General features: G+C 39.5%; 2 protein-coding genes across 4 annotated transcripts in view; both read right to left on the minus strand.

Annotated features, from left to right (window-relative positions):
- LOC121506249 (rootletin-like) overlaps positions 1-2,536 on the minus strand; it is a 35,562-nt gene extending 33,026 nt beyond the window's left edge. For all 3 annotated transcript variants that reach the window (XM_041781969.1, XM_041781977.1, XM_041781982.1), the window contains exon 1: positions 2,387-2,536. The gene's annotated coding sequence lies outside the window, so the exon portion shown is untranslated. The remainder of the gene's footprint in view (positions 1-2,386) is intronic.
- Positions 2,537-7,958: 5,422 nt separating this feature from the next.
- necap2 (NECAP endocytosis associated 2) lies at positions 7,959-14,016 on the minus strand. Its single transcript, XM_041817312.1, has 8 exons — positions 13,837-14,016; positions 10,474-10,574; positions 10,153-10,257; positions 9,660-9,741; positions 9,366-9,474; positions 9,107-9,251; positions 8,919-9,003; positions 7,959-8,775 (listed from the first exon to the last, which is right to left on the minus strand). Exons 1-8 carry the CDS (start codon positions 13,929-13,931, stop codon positions 8,730-8,732), a joined length of 768 nt encoding a protein of 255 aa, XP_041673246.1. The 5' UTR covers positions 13,932-14,016; the 3' UTR covers positions 7,959-8,729.
- Positions 14,017-18,179: the final 4,163 nt, after the last annotated feature.

The raw sequence follows: 18,179 nt of genomic DNA on the forward strand, positions 1-18,179 counted from the left end.
TGCACAACAGCAGATGCCTAGAAGTCCTGGGTTAAATATTTCTCTAGGTTGTGTTTACCAGGATGCAATGTTACCAACTCTGTAAAGCGTTTTTTGTTTGTTTGTTTTAAGTGGGGTTGTAATAATAAGACACCAGCCAGAGATATGGCACCAAAGCTAGGCTTTACATCAAAGCAGACCAGGCAGTTTTCACCATTCAATTTAGCTAATTTTAAGAAAAACTGACGTTAACTATAACTACGGCCCTGCTGTTATGTCCCTGTGAAATGTTTACAACTGCCAGACGGTAAAAATACAATGGTAAGTCAAGAAGAAGGGCTCAGGTTGGTTTTGTGATAGTGGCATATGTAGAATTCTTATAAGTAAGGGATGAACAAGAAGCCCAATGACCTTTGCGCTTTCAAAAATAATCGTTCACTGGGTCAGAGAGTAAATTTGTGCAGAGTTTGATGAAAATCCCTCAAGATGTTTGATATAGTGCATTAATAAGCAGAGGATGAACATGATGTCCAGTGACCTTGACCTCCAAAATGTAGTCACTTCATCCACGAGTCAGAGTGAACATTTGTGCAGTTTGAAGAACCATCATTCAGTTCTTGAGACATTGCGTTCACACGAATGACTCAAATGGATGCATGCATGGATTGAAAACCTAATAGCATTTGCATCCTGCCTCATCTATCAGTGAAAAATAAAATCAGTATCTGAATAAGTAAACATTTTTTTAAATAAATTCTCAGAAGGTCTCTTTGTTTAGATATGAACCTGCACCACAGTTCTTGGTGTTCTCCCACTGATCAGCTGTTTGGGTCTATGGTGAAAGACCAAACTTGACTGTTGTGTATCACAGCTGAAACAACTCAACTGAAAAATACCTATCCCTTTAAAGGAAAAGCATATTATTAGTGGTAGTCTGTTCCGTATTTATAGAGGATACCGTTGTGGTTCACTCTCTAAACTTCCTGTTTATTAAGCTGAATTTCTTCTGCTGTGTTTACACTGACAAAACTTTTTTCTGACTTTGTGTTTCTCCAGAATTAAAACACTGTGCCTGGTCTCTGTTTAAATTTTCACTTCAGTGGTTTATGGTGTGCTTTATGGAATGCATAGAAAGCAAGCAATAAGCCCTTGAACTTAACTGAGCATTGATTAGTAAAATATTCAAAACTTTTCTAAAAAGTTGGTCGAGACCTAAAATGGAGCAAAAGTCAGGAACTTCTTCTTCTTTCTTCATTAATTGGGTGAAGAAAATATCTCAAAGGCCTAAATAAAGTTACATTTTACATTTAAATCGAAAAGTATGACATGCTTTCAGTATTGGACAGTCTACACTGCCCTGCATGGTGTTTGGATCGTCATAGTTACAGACAAGAAAGTCACTGTGTCAATAGCAGACCCCCGGCCCGGCCTTTGTATACACATTCCTGTTGTGCTATTCAGTGAAGACCCCCAAAAGACTTACTTCTCTCACAAGTCATTAATCTGAATAATTACAGCTGTATCACAGCCATATACCAAACACAAAATGTATCCTTTAACCTGAAGCCAGGTCAAGATCATCATTACCAAAAAAAAAAAAAAGCCAAAAACGTGTGGTTTCAAAAGACATGTCAAGGGAAATAATTAGGCCGTATCATATGCAGTCAGACTGAAAAAACATCAAAATTGTTTACTTAAGCAGTAGACAATGATTTACAAGAGAAAGTAAAAACTAATAGGCTTTCTTGAAGGCAGAAGAGGACAGTAGGTTTTTATTTTAACCATCTTTGGCGCACCCTACTGGCGCCTTGACAAATAACTATCATTGATTCCAGCAGATCTGAGCTTGGTGTACACGTTAAAATGCATAAACCTTTGTAACCTTCATATGCGTGGCCAAAATACAGCCCATACGCTTGAATTATAAGTCATACTCTATTTCTATGTAAGTTAAAGTTCACAACCTCGATTATCTCCTCAGATAAACTCTTAAATCGTACATGAGCCCCAATCGTAACTTCATCGGCTGCCTCCCTTTTATTTCCTCAACATCTCAAACATGCAAAAGAAACATGTTAGTGTCTTGTTTTTCATAAACAAGTTGAATTTTCTCCATCTTCATCTGTAAAAGTGCATCCAGAAAGACACGCCCGAGTTTTCAAGTCTGTCAGGAGTTGAAGGCGGGAGGAGGAATGAGGAGGGGGGTTATACATTAAACTGTGCAGCATCCGAGATAACATGAATGATAAAGATTAAGACTCTGCTTGAAATGAGCAGAAGACAGAGAACCAAACACCCACGCTTTGATAAAACAGCCCCTGACATCAACGTTTCCTACAGCTATCATGAGGAGATGGTTAAACGCAGTGAAAAGAAATTCACTTCCCTGTCTGATTTATAGTCTCACCTCGGCGTTTTAATCTGATGAAACTGAGCCCACGGGTCCTCCATTCTTCTGAGCGGGTTTGACGATCACAGGGGCAGAAATAAACACCATCCACAGCCGCTACTGTACGTGTATCACTAGCTTCTTGCAGACAGAGCGGCTTCCCCCAAAATCTCCTCCATGCTTTTTCCGGGGAGGGACTTCCAGGTCTTCAGCAACTTCAGCCTGAGCTCCGTAGACACAACAGTGAGCACATGATGATGGGCTGTCAGCTGACCGTACACAGCATTTTTACTTTGATGAAACGATGAATCTCCCGAATACAACAAGAAAACGCTTACCTAAATTCTGAATAATACTGTCTAACCTAAAAAGTTTTTACTTAAGTGGAACGAGCATAAATTGAATTTTGTGGATAGCGCTAATCGGGGGGTAGAAGTATACTACTTTGCAGTAGCCTATTCATTTTGGCAGCTATCTTAAATACAGTCCAAGTCTTTGGATTAAAAACGATTTTTGTTTTAGTCAGTTTCCGCCTTTATAGTTTTAGTCTAGTTTAAGTAAAAAAAAAAATAATTCGTGCAGTTTAGGTCAATAAAAAGTCCCTGCTTTTTTCCTTTGGATTAATATAATCATCCAAATTGTAGAATAATATAAAAGTGAAGCATGAATTTAACGTCATAACTTTAGTGGTTTAAAAAATTGCATACTTTACACACAGTTGAGAATTATTATGGATTTTAAATTTCAAACAGTCCAGCACCAACATTTTAATTTCCTTGATGAAAACTTAACTTACTTTTCTTCAGGGTTTTATCACAAAGATTTATTTTCAGCTAGTTCTAGTCTTGTACTCATTCAATAAAAGTACAGTGCCATTAAAAAATATTGCTCCCTTTCTAATTCCTGAGTTTTTTTTTTTTTTTTTTTTTTTTGCATATTTATCACACTTAAATGTTTTGGATCATCAAACCAATTTTTATATTTCACAAAGACAACCCAAGTAAATAAAAAATGCAGTGTTTGAATGATCATTTCATTTTTAAGGGGAGTAAAAAATCCAAACCTATCTGGCCCTGTATGAAAAAGTAATCGCCCCCTGAACCTAATAACTGGTTGCGCCACCCTTGGCAGCAATAACTGAAATAAAGCGTTTGTGATAACCGGTGATGAGTCTTTCACATTGCTGTGGAGGAATTTTGGCCCACTCTTCTTCACAGAATTATTTTAACTCAGCCACATTGGAGGGTTTTTGAGCATGAACTGCCTGTTTAAGGTCACACCACAGCACATAATTTGAATTTAGGTCCAGACTTTGACTTGGCCACTCCAAAACCTTCATTTTGTTTTTCTTGAGCCTCTAAGAGGTGGACTTGATGGAAGTTTTGCCAGTCTTGCTGCATAACCCAAGAGTGCTTGAGTTTGAGGGCAGGAACTGATGGACGGATGTTCACCTCCAGGATTTTCTGGCAGACAGCAGAATTCATTGTTCCATCAATCAGATCAAGTGGTCCAGGTCCTGAAGCAACAAAGCAGCCCCAGACCATCACACTGCCACCACCATGTTCAACTGCTGGCATGATGTTCTTTTTATCAAATGCTGTTATATTTACCCCAGATGTAACGGGTCGCACACCTTCCACAAAGTTCAGCTTTTGTCTCATCAGTCCACAGAATGTCTCTCCAAGAGGTCTTGGGGATCATCAAGATGTGTCTTGGCAAATGTGAGATGAACCTTTTTGTTGTTTTTTGTCAGCAGTGGTTTTGGCCTTGGAACTCTCCCATGATGCTGTTTTTTTCCCAGTGTCTTTCTTATGGTTGAGTCATGAACTCTGACCTTAACTGAGGCCAGTGAGGCCTACAGGTTACAATGTTACAATGTTACAATGTCATTTAGCAGACGCTTTTCTCCAAAGCGACGTACATTTGAGAGCAAGAACAACACAAGCAATGATCTAGACAAGAAGAAACAACATCAGTAAGTGCCATCAAGTGCTTCAGGTTCAATTGGACGCAAGTGCTGCCGTGTAGAGTTTAAGGCAGAGTACCAAAATATACGTTGTTTATGTAGTTTTTTTTTTTTTTTTTTTTTTGTTTGTTTGTTTTTAGACAGCAACAATGAATCAAGGAAAATGTGGGATCACTAATTGCCATTCATTAGGCTTCACAACAACTATTTACCAAGTACCAAGTGCTGGATCATTCCCAAAGAGCTGGGTAAAGAAATCCCAGAAGTAGAGCAGGACAGTGCGAGCTAACTATAGTTGGGAAACTCATTCAACCACTGGGGACAGCAGTGGAGAATAGTCTGGCTGAGACTCAATCTACTACTGGGGACAACAGTAGAGAATTGCCTAGCTAAGTGCAAAGTGTTCTCTGAAGAGCTGGGTCTTTAGCCTTCTCTTGAAAGTAGACAGGGAGTCTGTAGATCGAATGTAGTTGGGTAATTCATTCCACCATTTAGGGACAACAGAGGAGAAGAGTCGAGCTAGTGACTTAGGAGCATGATGTGCTGGAAGTACCAGGCGCCTTTCGCTGGCTGAGCGTAGTGGGCGAGAAGGGGTGTAGACCTGGATGAGGGACTCCAGGTAAACAGGAGCAGTTTTAGTTACTGCTTTGTAAGCAATGATTAGAGTTTTGAATTTAATGCGAGCTGCAACTGGAAGCCAGTGTAGAGAGATTAAAAGAGGCGTGACATGAGCTCTCTTGGGTTGGTTGAAGACCAGACGTGCTGCTGCGTTCTGGATCAACTGCAGAGGTATAACTGTGCATGCAGGTAGGCCTGCCAGTAATGAGTTACAGTAGTCAATACGTGATATTATAAGAGCCTGTACTAGGAGTTGTGTAGCATGCTCTGTCAAGTAGGGTCTGATCCTCTTGATGTTGTAGAAGGCCGGCAGGACCGAGCAATCGAGGCCACATGGAGCTTGAAGGTTAGCTGGTCATCAATCATGACACCCAGATTCCGGGCTGACTTAGTGGGCAAGAGATTATTTGATCCAAGCTGGATACTGATCTGCGGTTCAATAGTGGGACTGGCTGGGATGATAATGAGCTCAGTTTTGGGCAGGTTGAGCTGAAGGTGACGTTCCCTCATCCATTTAGAAATATCAGCAAGGCAGGATGAGATCCGAGCTGAGACAGTTGTGTCATCTGGTGGAAAGGACAGGAATAGCTGTGTGTCGTCTGCATAGCAGTGATAAGAAAAGCCATGGGAGCGGATGATTGCACCAAGTGAGGTGGTGTATATTGAGAAAAGTAGGGGACCAAGCACAGACCCTTGAGGCACCCCTGTTGATAAGCCATGCAGTTTAGACACTCCTCCCTTCCATGATACTCTAAAAGATCTCCTGTGAGGTAGGACTTAAACCACTGTAGGGCAGATCCTGAGATACCAAGTGAAGAGAGTGTGGAGAGGAGGATTTGGTGGTTTACTGTGTCAAAGGCAGCAGACAGATCCAGCAGTAAGAGAACTGAGGACTGACCAGCTGCTCTGGCCAAGCGAAGTGATTCCGTTACCGACAAAAGTGCAGTTTCAGTAGAGTGGCCCCGCCTAAAGCCAGACTGATTCTGATCAAGTAGATCATTGTTCTGCAAGTGTTCTGAGAGCTGGTTGAAGACTGTGCGCTCCAGTATTTTTGATAGGAATGGGAGAAGTGAGACCGGCCTGTAATTTTCAACCAGGGCTGGGTTGAGAGTGGGTTTTTTGAGCAGTGGTGTAACCCGCGCTTGCTTGAAAGCAGCTGGGAAAACACCTGTGGACAGAGAGGAGTTAATGATACAACTCACAGCAGGGCTGATTGTGGGCTCAATCGCCTGCAAGAGATGTGATGGTATCGGATCGAGGGGACAGGTTGTGGGCTTAGAGTCAAGCAGAAGCCTGGTGACCTCGCTCTCACTTAGTGGAGAGAATGAGCTAAGTGATGCATCACTAGCTGGTGGCAGAAAACTGAGTTGGACAGGCTCAGAGAATTGGTTGCTGATGGCAGAAACCTTGTCAGTGAAGTAGGAGGCGAACATGTCTGGAGTCAACATACTGGAGGGTTGTGGGTTTGAAGGAGAGAGGAGCAAGTTAAAAGCAGAGAAGAGTTTGCGTGCATCAGTGGCAGCACAGATCTTTGATTGATAGAACGCCCTCTTAGCAGATTTTAGAGCAGAGGTAAAACAGGACAGTTTTTGCTGATAAGCACTCAAGTCAGTGGTTTGTTTGGATTTACGCCATTTTCTCTCTGCCGCTCTGAGCCCTGCCCTTTGGGTTCTGATGACCTCAGTGAGCCAGGGACAAGGTGGAGTATTACGAATAGGCTTAGACACCAGAGGGCAGAGTTTGTCCAGAGAGGAGGTCAGTGAGGAGCAGAATGTGTCTGTGGCCTCGTTAACAGTGAGTGTGAAGGACTCGTTACATGAGGCTAGTGCAGCTGAGACCTCGTCAGACAGCTGTGTTGGGTCAAGTGACTGAAGGTTTCTGCGGTATGATCTTAACTGAGTAGTAGATTGTTGAAGTTCAGGTAAGCCAAGTGAGAACTGAATGAAGTAGTGGTCAGAGAGGTGAAGTGGTGTTACACTCAAATTAGCCGTGGAGCAATTGCGACAGGTCTTTGGATGTTGTCCTGGGTTCTTTTGTGACCTCCTGGATGAGTGGTCGATGCACTCTTGGAGTCATTTTTGGTTGGCTGACCACTCCTGGGAAGGTTCTCCACTGTTCCAAGTTTTCTCTATTTGTGGATAATGGCTCTGACTGTATTTTGCTGGAGTCCCAAAGCCTTGGAAATGGCTCTGTAACCTTTCCCACACTGATAGATTTCAATCACTTTGCTTCTCATTTGTTCTAGAAATTCTTTGGATTGTGTTATGATGCGTTTCTTTTTAAGATCTTATAGCCTACTTCACTTTGTCCGACAGCTTCTATTTAAGTGATTTCTTGATTCAACAAATCTGGCAGTAATCAGGCCTGGTTGTGGCCAGTGAAATTGAACTCAGCGTTCCAAGAACTGGGTAATAACAGTAACTCATGATTTAACAAGGGGGCCAATTATACATCTCCTTTTTCTTTTACCTTATGTCTTCTTTTCCACCTCACTTTTTGTATACCTGAATTATTTCTTGTTTGCACTACCTAAACTGAATGTCTCAGTATCCATTTTTACATCAGGAGGGCCACACATCAAGCCCATAAGGTTTTTCTTTCTTCTCTTGCACATACTTTTTGAAGTAATTTACTTCTGAACTTCCAAATGATCATGTGCTGCAATTCTTGTTTGCTTTATTGATCTATTCTGTTCCTGTGGTTCTTTTTTATATTCATATATGCAATTAAACTGTTGATCCTCAATAAATTGACAGTATAAGCATCAAAACAGTTTAAGAACTTGAAGCAAGCTGTACGATCTCAACGAGCTTCAAAATCATGTCTGATTGTGTCTGGATAGCAGAGTATCCCTTCAACTGGGGTGCTTATTATATTATTTGAAGGCAAATTTAAATAAAGTTGAAAAAATGTGTGATACAAAAAGTTTAAAAAATGTCTGATAAAGCATGAGATTTGAGGAGAGGAGCAGTGGTGAACTGGTGACTTCAATAAAACAAAAGTCAATGAAATATATTGTTTTATTTACAAGGAGACATACATTTATACATTTTGGATCTTTTTTTCAGGAAGGCACTTGATCAAATAACTGTTTGTATTAGCATCAAAAAATTTAGGAAAATTCAATTTGGTAAAAGGCACATTTAAAAAAAAAAGAACACTAGGAAAGGACAATGCAGAGTGTACAAAAAGGACACACGAACAAAATGGCAACTAAGACTTTTTTTTCCTCCCAAAGGATGATTTTTTTTTTTTTAAGTCTGGGTGTTTTATAATGAAGGAGTAAGAGGTTTAAAATTAAACTATTTAAATTTGAACAGTAATTTGAGAGATCTAAAAGAATGACTAAAATGAAGAGAAAAAAATCACACACACATGCTGGTTTACAGCTAAATGAAAAACATGGATACTTCAATAGGTAACCTTTCCTTTTCCCAAATGGTTTAAAACAAAGTTGAGATGAGTGTTGCTGGTGTGAAGAGATAACTGAGAACTTGTGCTTGATGTCGTAAAGACATGGAGCAGAGTAATGGTTGCATAGAAGAGTCTAGAAATTGAAGCCGAGTGTAAAAATACAAATATTTTACTATTTGATCCTCCAGAGTTTGTTGGTCAGCAGGCTGCAGTTGTATATTAACAGTCTCTTTATAGATCAGGTGCAGTGAATGAGCCGGTCAAGTTTGCTAACAGTTCTCTCTCTCTCTCCGTTTCCTTTTCCCACAATCCTGCTGTCCGTGGAATGTATGCAACCTGAGTGTGTGCATGCTTCCTCAAACCTCAGCTAAACTGCACCCAGCCTGATTGCGCAGCGTCTTTATTGGAGCTGTGAAGGAGAGGGATGATGATGAAGATGACCATAATGGCAGTGGGCAAGACTTCTTCATGAACACATTTATGAGGAATGAATATGGCAGAGTGACTTACTACAAAGATGAAAACATATACTACTTATTCTGGAACACTTACTTGGAACCAGCAGATGTAAAATCCCCCCATAGGTCAGCGCTGGGCTGGGCTGCAGGGGCCGGGGAGCCAAAGTCTAAAAGCGGGGCTAGATATGGAGAAATCAGTTGTAGATAGAATGAATTACGTTTAAATAATGGGGTGATGTTTTTTTGAATATACATTATGTAATGCAAAAGCATGGTGATCACCAGGGTTAGTCTGTGCAGCTGGGACTGTTTGTGGTCCAACAGGAGGTGGCATGAGACCTCCAGCCTTTGCACCTGGCGGAGGTGGCAGCAGACCCCCACCCATGGGCCGTGCTTTGGCACCACCTGCATCCTTCTTCTTGATATTCTGTGAGACACAGTCATGGCAGTTTTTACCTAACATATCTTCACAAAGCTTTGTTATTTCTTAATTCATTTTAGCATCTCATCTATATTTGTGATGTTGGGGCTGAATACTCACCCCGATACTGATCTTGATAGTCTGTCCTTCTTTGAAGCTGAGGTCCAGCTTAGGTGCATTGCTCTGAGATGCTTCCAGTTTTGCAAGTTCACCTTCTTGCTTCACCCACCTTTACAAACAGAGTTTGACCAGTCATCTCACAAAATAAAGCTCAAATACTGTTTCAATGATCAGATAAATACATATTTGTGTAAACACACAGCTCATACAAACAGATTTGCTTGTTTTTTTAGGTCAAGCATAAACAGAGACAAGATGGCTTTAAAAGTGGCTAATATCAAGAAGCCAGCTTACTTAAAATGGTCTTGTAAAGCGACGTTGAAGTCAAATGAGTCCCCACGATCAGCAAAACCGAGGCCGATAAAAGCGTGACGTCCTTTATAAAACCAGTGATGAAGACAAAAACATGTTAGGCAACTTTTAAATCACATTAAAGAACATGAAAAGTATGATCAGCTTTAAAAATAAAAATAAAAAATACTATCACAGCAAAACATGTCACTTGTATGTTAAAAAATAATCACATTAGACTCCATCAAAATCCCTTCTGATAGAGAGAGAGGTACTTTGGTTATCCGGCCTATAAACAATATAAACAATACCATGTTGACCAAATCTTTAACCACAGTAGTATCAAGTTCAGGGAGAATAACACCTATTCTCATGCATAAAAATGTTTGACTTTTAGAAAATAACTTTTTGCAACAGTACATAAATAACACACTCATTTAAAAACTGTTTCCTGTAAGGTTTACTAACAAAAGTAAGGCTAATGAAAGCAACTTACCGTTGCCATCCTCTATACGGATGACAAAATACCGGCTTGAGTCTGTGACAGCTTCGACTACACTGCCTGGATACTGTTCGACTGGAGCTTGGGCAAACAACTCTCCTGTACAGAACAAATGTATACCAAACAGTTCAAGTACTGTTACTGAAAAGGTAAACAGGTTGTTTGAAAAGGTAACAAAACACAATGAGAGATGCTGTTATTACACGTGCAGAGCTGTGCGATTTTATGTGGCAATCTTTTACAGGCCTTATTTTGAAGTTGCCTCTTTGCTGTTTATGCTTAACTCTAATCAGTTGCAGTTTTGTGTTTTTTTACCTGTGTTCTTGTCCTCTAACTTAATGAAGGCCATTTTTCCTTTAGCAGTGATTTTCATCCTACCACTCCAAGCAGGCTCATCCAGCTTCCAGTCAGCAGCTCTAGAAAAACAGGAAACACACATCGACTGTGAGAGCGGTGTTGTTGGCTCATCATTCACTGAAAAGAAACCCTGTTTTAACACCAGCAGCTGTAGCTTTTCACAGCATGAGGAAGTGAAATTAAAAAATCAGGAAGACCCAAATGAGAGACTGGTGTTAACAGCGAGCTCTTTTGCTGAACATTATCAGACCTTTCAAGCACTGCTAAAACAAATGTTAAGACTATATTTTTAGAGATGCACTAATTGTGAAAATTAGGACTGATGCGGGTACAGATGTTTAATGTGAAAAATTAGCCCATAGTTGATACAATTTTTTTCTTTTTCAGTTTTTTTGATGAAGCTCTACTGAAATACCAACATTGCATTTCCCTTTGAACAAAAAAACAGATCAGAGTTCAAACCTTTATTTATTCTCGAAAGGACATTGAGGTTTTCCTCATTTTCAATGCCGTCGAGATTACAGGCACATTAAAACCACAGCACAATAAAACAAAGTGCAGTATACAGAAACAATCACTGTGAACAACAACATCAGTGACAAAGGTAGATGAATTCAAATCAGGTAAAACAGATGCAATGTGAAACACAGTGGCTAGAAATCAAAGTCCTGAACTTGGAAAGAGAGGGAAGAAACTCAATTTTGAGAGTTTGTTGGAGGACGTTCCATGAGCTTGAAGCATCAGTGGAAAAAGCTGTTTTACAAAGTTCAGTACAAGCTTGAGGAACTTTTAGAAGTAACAAATCAGAAGAGCAAGTCGTGTAGCTAGTTTGTTCAACAGGTGACTTCCTCTGCCCACCAAAAATTCTCTTCTTTGTTTTAGCTGTTAGCTGCACTGGTTGCCTGTGTTGTAATGATCTGACAGGACTGATAAACACCTGTGCGTGCAACAATGCTGACACCATTTTTAACCCAATGCATCAGTGCATCTTTGTATATTTTAACTGCTTAGAAAGATCTATCAGCTCCTCTTAATCTCACTGATATTTAAAGCAGACTGAAATGTTTGTAGATACAACAAAAAAAGGAGTGGGCACACACAGATAACATTAGGAGCTATAAATAGGATTCACAGACCTTGATTTGACTATGACAGCAAGAGTTGTTTCAAAAACATGCAATTCCAGAGTAAACTACGAGTAAACACAATTTCATTTATAAATTCCAGTGTCACAACTAGAAACTTTACCAATATTTATTTATTATCTTACACTTCAATGTTTACCACTAGGAGTGGTATGCATTATACCAATATTGTTGTCTCATTTTCATCAATACCATCAAAACACAGGCTTTACTTTTCCACAGTAAAAAATATCAAGTCTCTCCTAGAATTTACTTGATACTCTTATTGTAATTACCTATTTGTTTTTGAAATGGACAAAAAAGACAGCATTTGATTCTATAACATAATGATAAAACATAGACCTATTATTTTTCAAATATTGTCATTCAGCTGTGAAAAATTTAAAAATTTCCTTGGATTGCATATACATTACTTTGCATTTGAGAGTTAGAAACAGCACCTGGAAAACCTGCAGACAAATAGTGAGCTTGGTGAGCTTTGTAGTGCACTAAATAAAAATGTGAGCCATTTTTAAGATTATACTTTCAAATCAAAAATGAATTTCCCTACTTAAACAGCATGGTGGTTCCCTGAGACTATCCTGACAAACTGCTACATCACACATTCATCTCAAGTGAAAAAATCACTTTGGCTGTGTTTCAGACCTACAACTTCAGTCCCTAGAAATCCCTTTAAATTTAAAGGAATAAGAATGAATGAAGACAAACTTCAGCCAGTTCTGTGTAAATTTTATATATATATATATATATATAGCTGATAAATCAGTGGTAAATATCAGGAGAAATTTTCACACCTGCAGACAGAAAATGTTTTTTAGGGTATTATCTGTTGACATCAGTAATTTGTGGATGCCTATCAAATAGGGATGCACAATATTATCGGTATGATGTCAGCTTAAAAACTGATTTACTGGTATCTGCAGGTATAAAAATTTCTTCCAATATTTTTGCCATGAAAAATCTGTCTGTATCAGCTGTAAATATTAACAGTACAAACAAATAAGCTAGTGGAATATAAGGCTGGAACAACAGACCTACGTCGGCTGAGGTCTTGTTCTTCAATCACCATTACGCCTTACACTTTAAAGTGTGTTTTAAGGACTGTGAATTGCCAATTTGTTTATCCTAACACTTTATATTTTGTGTCTTAAGGACTTAAGTTTAAAGGTCAACACTACATTTAAATACCAGTATCCATATCAGCTATAATTGATTTTTAATACTGGTATATCAGATATCAGCAAAAATCCAACATTGTGCATCTTTACTTTATCTCATAGTATGTGATAACTGTGATAGGAGGGGACCTTCCCCATGTATGAATAAAACGCTTGGTCTAAATTAATACAGGTTAAGTTACTTTTCATAACCAGGTGATGAGACACTATTTTAGAGAGTCCTACATATAAAAATAATGTTCTATTTAACTTGCGTTACTAGATGCTACAAGGCTAAATGTAACACACTGCACCTTTAATGGTTTTAAAATGCATACAAACATAGTTTACTCTAACCTTAGGTTGTCTTTCGCCAGTTACAGTTTACAAAAATGAAGAATAAACTCCTCGTATAAGTTGTAAGGCTGTACTGTAACTCTTCTAGACAAACAAATCCATATTTTGATTTTCCTGAAAACAGGAGCACAACGCACTGGGCCTGGCTAGCTCCACTTTTTCCCAAGCACTCGTATTAATCATCGAGCACTGACCCCCCCTTCAATCATTACTGTAAACACGAGCACAGCCATTTTAAACTTTCAAAGCTCGTCTGCATTGTCATAATTTATCGCGTTGTTAACTGCAACTGCCAGCTAAAGTCAACAAGTGTGAACTGCAGGTAGGGAAATGTTTGCAGACAGGGTCGGGACGATGGTGTCCCATTTCTGTGAGCAGATAAAGTTACAGCGGCAAACTCCTATTACGAAATAAAGCTATCGTTATTTGCGTATATAGCCATTAGCATGTATCACAGCTAGCTCATGTCTGCTTATGTAAATATCACTCAGTTTACTGGTTGTGTGTGCTGTAACCGTCCGAAACACAGAAAAGTAACAAATGTCCATCTTAGCAAGTGGTTGTCCGATAATGGGTGTATTTCCGTTAAGTTAGCTTGGTGAGCGACACTTGTCCCGCAGAAAGTGAGACTTGTCAGTTTCTCCTCTCTGATGACAGCTTACCGATATCCACGGTTGGAACTTCGCGGCGGAATCCGGTAAACATGGACCTCGGGCTTTACGCAGAGCATTGACTCGTATGTGTCGTCTTCTGCCATTTTGGTAAGTTTATCAAACTATCAAAATAACTTCCGACTTTCAATGGACACCTCGGCTGGAGCTGAAGCCGACGATGAGATTCCCAGTGAGCCGCGGTGTCCAATGTGAACAGCGCCACATCTGGTCCGGATGGTCTGAACCAAAGAAATGAACAGATGGGTGACACCTCAGTGACATCTACAGTATGTGGTTGAATGGAATAGGAAAGCATTTTGTGCAACGGGTTGTCAGGTATGAAGGTTACAATGGTCATGCAGCATGTGCACAAAGGCCTTTGTCTGTTTGCTGTAGAAAATGTGAACAGGAGATATTAACCGGACATATTCAAATACCCTGCTGCATACAATGTTTTTAGGAAAGCTCTTACATATGATACTAGACGTTTTAGTGAGAAATAGTCTTCTGTAAAATTGTGTCCTCTATAATGCACTTTACACTGACAAAAACGTGTTGCAAATAATAGAGTAATTGTTCAGTATGATTTATTTATTAGGAGCATCATTTAATTTATGGACTGTGATCCTTTGACCTCTAAAAAGTTCGGAAGTCTTCAAGAAAGCCATCAATTGTGAGTGATTTTAAAAATAAGTATCTCATTTTGTCATAGCTTATGACCCAATGTCTAATTTTGTCCTTCCATATCACATGGGCATCTGTCGTGCATTTGGAAAGTATTCAGACCCCTTTCACTTTTTTCAGTTTTGTTATGTTGCAGCCTGAAATAATTTGTATTCTCATTAATCTACACCCAGTACCCACTGTAAATTTATTAAGAATAAAAAACATAATCAGACCTTTTGTATGACATTTGAAATTTTACTCAGTTTCCAATTTCTGATCATTGCTGAGATGTTTCTACACCTTGATTGGAGTCCACCTGCAGTAAATTAAACTGATTGGACATGATTTGGATAGGCACACACCTCTCTACAGAAGGCCTCACAGTTAACATTGCATATCAGCAAAAAACAAGCCTTGAGGTCAAAGGGCAAGCCTGTTGAGCTGTATGGAGATGGGGCAAAGTTCCAGAAGGACAACCATCACTACAACCCTCAATACCCTGATCTGAGCTTTATGGCAAATAAGATTCCCTGGTCTGATTAAACCACGATTGAACTGTTTGGCCACAATTTTAAATGTTTTGTCTGAAGGAAGGCACCACTCATCATCTGTCCAATACCATCCCAACATGGACTCATGGGGGTGGCAGCATCATACTGAGGGGATGTTTTTCATCAGAAGGGACTGGGAGACTGGTCAGGGTTGAGGGAAAGCTGAATGGAGCAAAGTACAGAGATACCCACAATGAAAACCTGTTCCACAGCTCCAACTCAAGACCTCAGACTGGGCTAAAAGATCACCTTCCAACATGACAATGACCCTAAGTACACAGTCAGGACAACAAAAGAGTGGCTTAGGGACAACTCAATGAATGTCCTATGGCCAGAGCCCTGACTTGAACCCAACTGAACATCTCTGCAGAGACCTGAAAATCGCTTTCCAGTGATCAGTTCCCATCTAACCTGACTGAGCTTGAGAGGATTTGAAAAGAAAAATGGCAGAAAATCCCCCAATCCAGATGGCAAAGTTGGTTATGTCATTATCACAAAAGAATGGAGGCTGAAATTGCTGCCAAAGATGCTTCAACTAAGTAAAGGGTCTGAAACCACAGTTCTTGGAAAGCTGAGTTCAATTTCACTGGCCACACCCAGGCCTGATTACTGCCAGATTTGTTGAATCAAGAAATCACTTAAATAGAAGCTGTCGGACAAAGTGAAGTAGGCTATAAGATCTTAAAAAGACACGCATCATAACACAATCCAAAGACATTCAAGAACAAATGAGAAGCAAAGTGATTGAAATCTATCAGTGTGGGAAAGGTTACAGAGCCATTTCCAAGGCTTTGGGACTCCAGCAAAATACAGTCAGAGCCATTATCCACAAATAGAGAAAACTTGGAACAGTGGAGAACCTTCCCAGGAGTGGTCGGCCAACCAAAAATGACTCCCAAGAGTGCACCGACCACTCATCCAGGAGGTCACAAAAGAACCCAGGACAACATCCAAAGACCTGTAGGCCTCACTGGCCTCAGTTAAGGTCAGAGTTCATGACTCAACCATAAGAAAGACACTGGGCAAAAACGACATCATGGGAGAGTTCCAAGGCCAAAACCACTGCTGACAAAAAACAACAAAAAGGTTCATCTCACATTTGCCAAGACACATCTTGATGATCCCCAAGACCTCTTGGAGAAACATTCTGTGGACTGATGAGACAGAAGTTGAATTTTGTGGAAGGTGTGCGACCCGTTACATCTGGCGTAAAAATAACACAGCATTTGATAAAAAGAACATCATGCCAACAGTTTGGTGGTGGCAGTGTGATGATCTGGGGCTGCTTTGCTGCTTCAGGACATGTCCCGCTTGCTGTGATTGATGAAACAATGAATTCTGCTGTGTACCAGAAAATCCTGAAGGCCAACGTCCGGTCATCAGTTCATGCCCTCAAGCTCAAGCACTCTTGGGTTATGCAGCAGGACAACAACCTGAAACATACCAGCAAGTCCACCTCTGAATGGCTCAAAAAAGGCCAAAATATAGGTTTTGTAGTGGCCAAGTCAAAGTCTGGACTTAAATCCTATGAGATGCTGTGGTGTGACCTTAAACAGACAGTTCATGCTCAAAAACCCTCCAATGTGGCTGAGTTAAAACAATTCTGCAAAGAAGAGTGGGCCAAAATTCCTCCACAGTGATGTGAAAGACTCATCACCAGTTATCACAAACCCTTTATTTCAAGTTATTGCTGCCAAGGGTGGCACAACCAGTTATTAGGTTCAGGGGGCAATTACTTTTTCACACAGGGCCAGATAGGTTTGGATTTTTTTCCCCCCTTAAAAAATGAAATAATCATTCAGACACTGCATTTTCTATTTACTTGGGTTGTCTTTGTGAGATATTAAAATTGTTTTAATGATCCAAAACATTTAATTGTGATAAATTTGCAAAAATATCAGGAATCAGAAGGGGGGCAAGTACTTTTTCACAGCACTGTATTTATAGCTCTTCAAAATGCCTGCTCCAAAAGTAGTTTAAGGAGAAAATAAATAAAACACACATCAAGATCAACATTTGAAGCATGTTTATTAAAGGGTATTCAAATGTCATTTGACTTCTTCAAGTTTCAATATTACACTGACATCAAAACTGGACAGATCGAGAACAACTGAAACAAAATTTCATTGCACGCAGGTGCAGAATGGCTATTTGCATTCAATGATTAATCTAAATGATAACAAATCTCATTATTTCAGGATTTGAACCCAATGTCCAGGAACAGTGCATTACAGCTAAAATCCTTAATTCTGCATGTCCAAATCCAGTTTGCAAGCATGAGTGTAATCCCCTCTAAATGTGTAAACTGTCTTATATCTCCAAAGTTACTGAGAAATGGATACCTTGCGTTTATGTTGTAAAACAACAATGATGGGTAAGATTTACTGCCAGCCATTACTCTGTGTGGTCAGAATAAGTGATTCAAATGAAGCAGAGAGCCACACTGATGAAACTTGCTGCTGTGTAGAAACAAGTTGTTTGACTTACTGTTATTCCTAGTTTAAAATCATTAGTTGTACAATCATTGGTTAGTAGATGCTGGAACTTATCTGTACATGTGGTATCAAACCGTCTTGTAGAACCTCTGTTTGAAAAGCAGTATTTACCCTCCTATGCTCTGTGTAGATTTATAAAACCTAAAACCCTGGCTAATATCAGATAGAAACAGTGCTTCAGTGACATGAGATTCATTCTATGAAGTTAAAAACCCTTTAACAATAAGGAGCACTATGCATTGTAAAGTTCTTATATGAAACTGTGGAATCATTTAAGGCATACAATTGTTGAAAGGTTCACAAATTCTGTATGTATTTACTGTGATCCAGTCAGTAACTCTGTAGTGGTTACTCATCAATATTTTATGAGATCAATGACTTGAGGAATTGCAAACTTTTACTTTTACCTGGTGGCAGACAAAAAAAGGTGTAAAATTAATTTGTTTAAAAAAAGAAAGGCATTAATCAGTTCCAGGAATAAGAACATAACTTCCCTCCTAAAGAGGATATCAAATATAAAGATGAAATTTTCAGTTTCACTTGATCCTTTTTGTAATTTCTCCAAAAATGTCCTTGACACATACAGTGCTTAACAAATTTATTAGACCACCTGTCATATTTGTCTCAAAGGCCATCAAGC

This window comes from Cheilinus undulatus, linkage group 3 (assembly GCF_018320785.1).
Source record: "Cheilinus undulatus linkage group 3, ASM1832078v1, whole genome shotgun sequence".
NCBI lineage: Eukaryota > Metazoa > Chordata > Actinopteri > Labriformes > Labridae > Cheilinus > Cheilinus undulatus.

Excerpts from the sequence above, each read along its gene's own strand:
- necap2 (XM_041817312.1), bottom strand. The coding sequence starts at position 13,931 with ATGGCAGAAGACGACACATACGAGTCAATGCTCTGCGTAAAGCCCGAG. Across the intron at positions 9,004-9,106 it reads AGCTGCACAGACTAACCCTG|CCCCGCTTTTAGACTTTGGC; the intron begins GTGATCACCATG and ends CTCCATATCTAG. Across the intron at positions 8,776-8,918 it reads TTTACATCTGCTGGTTCCAA|CTCCAATAAAGACGCTGCGC; the intron begins GTAAGTGTTCCA and ends TCTCCTTCACAG.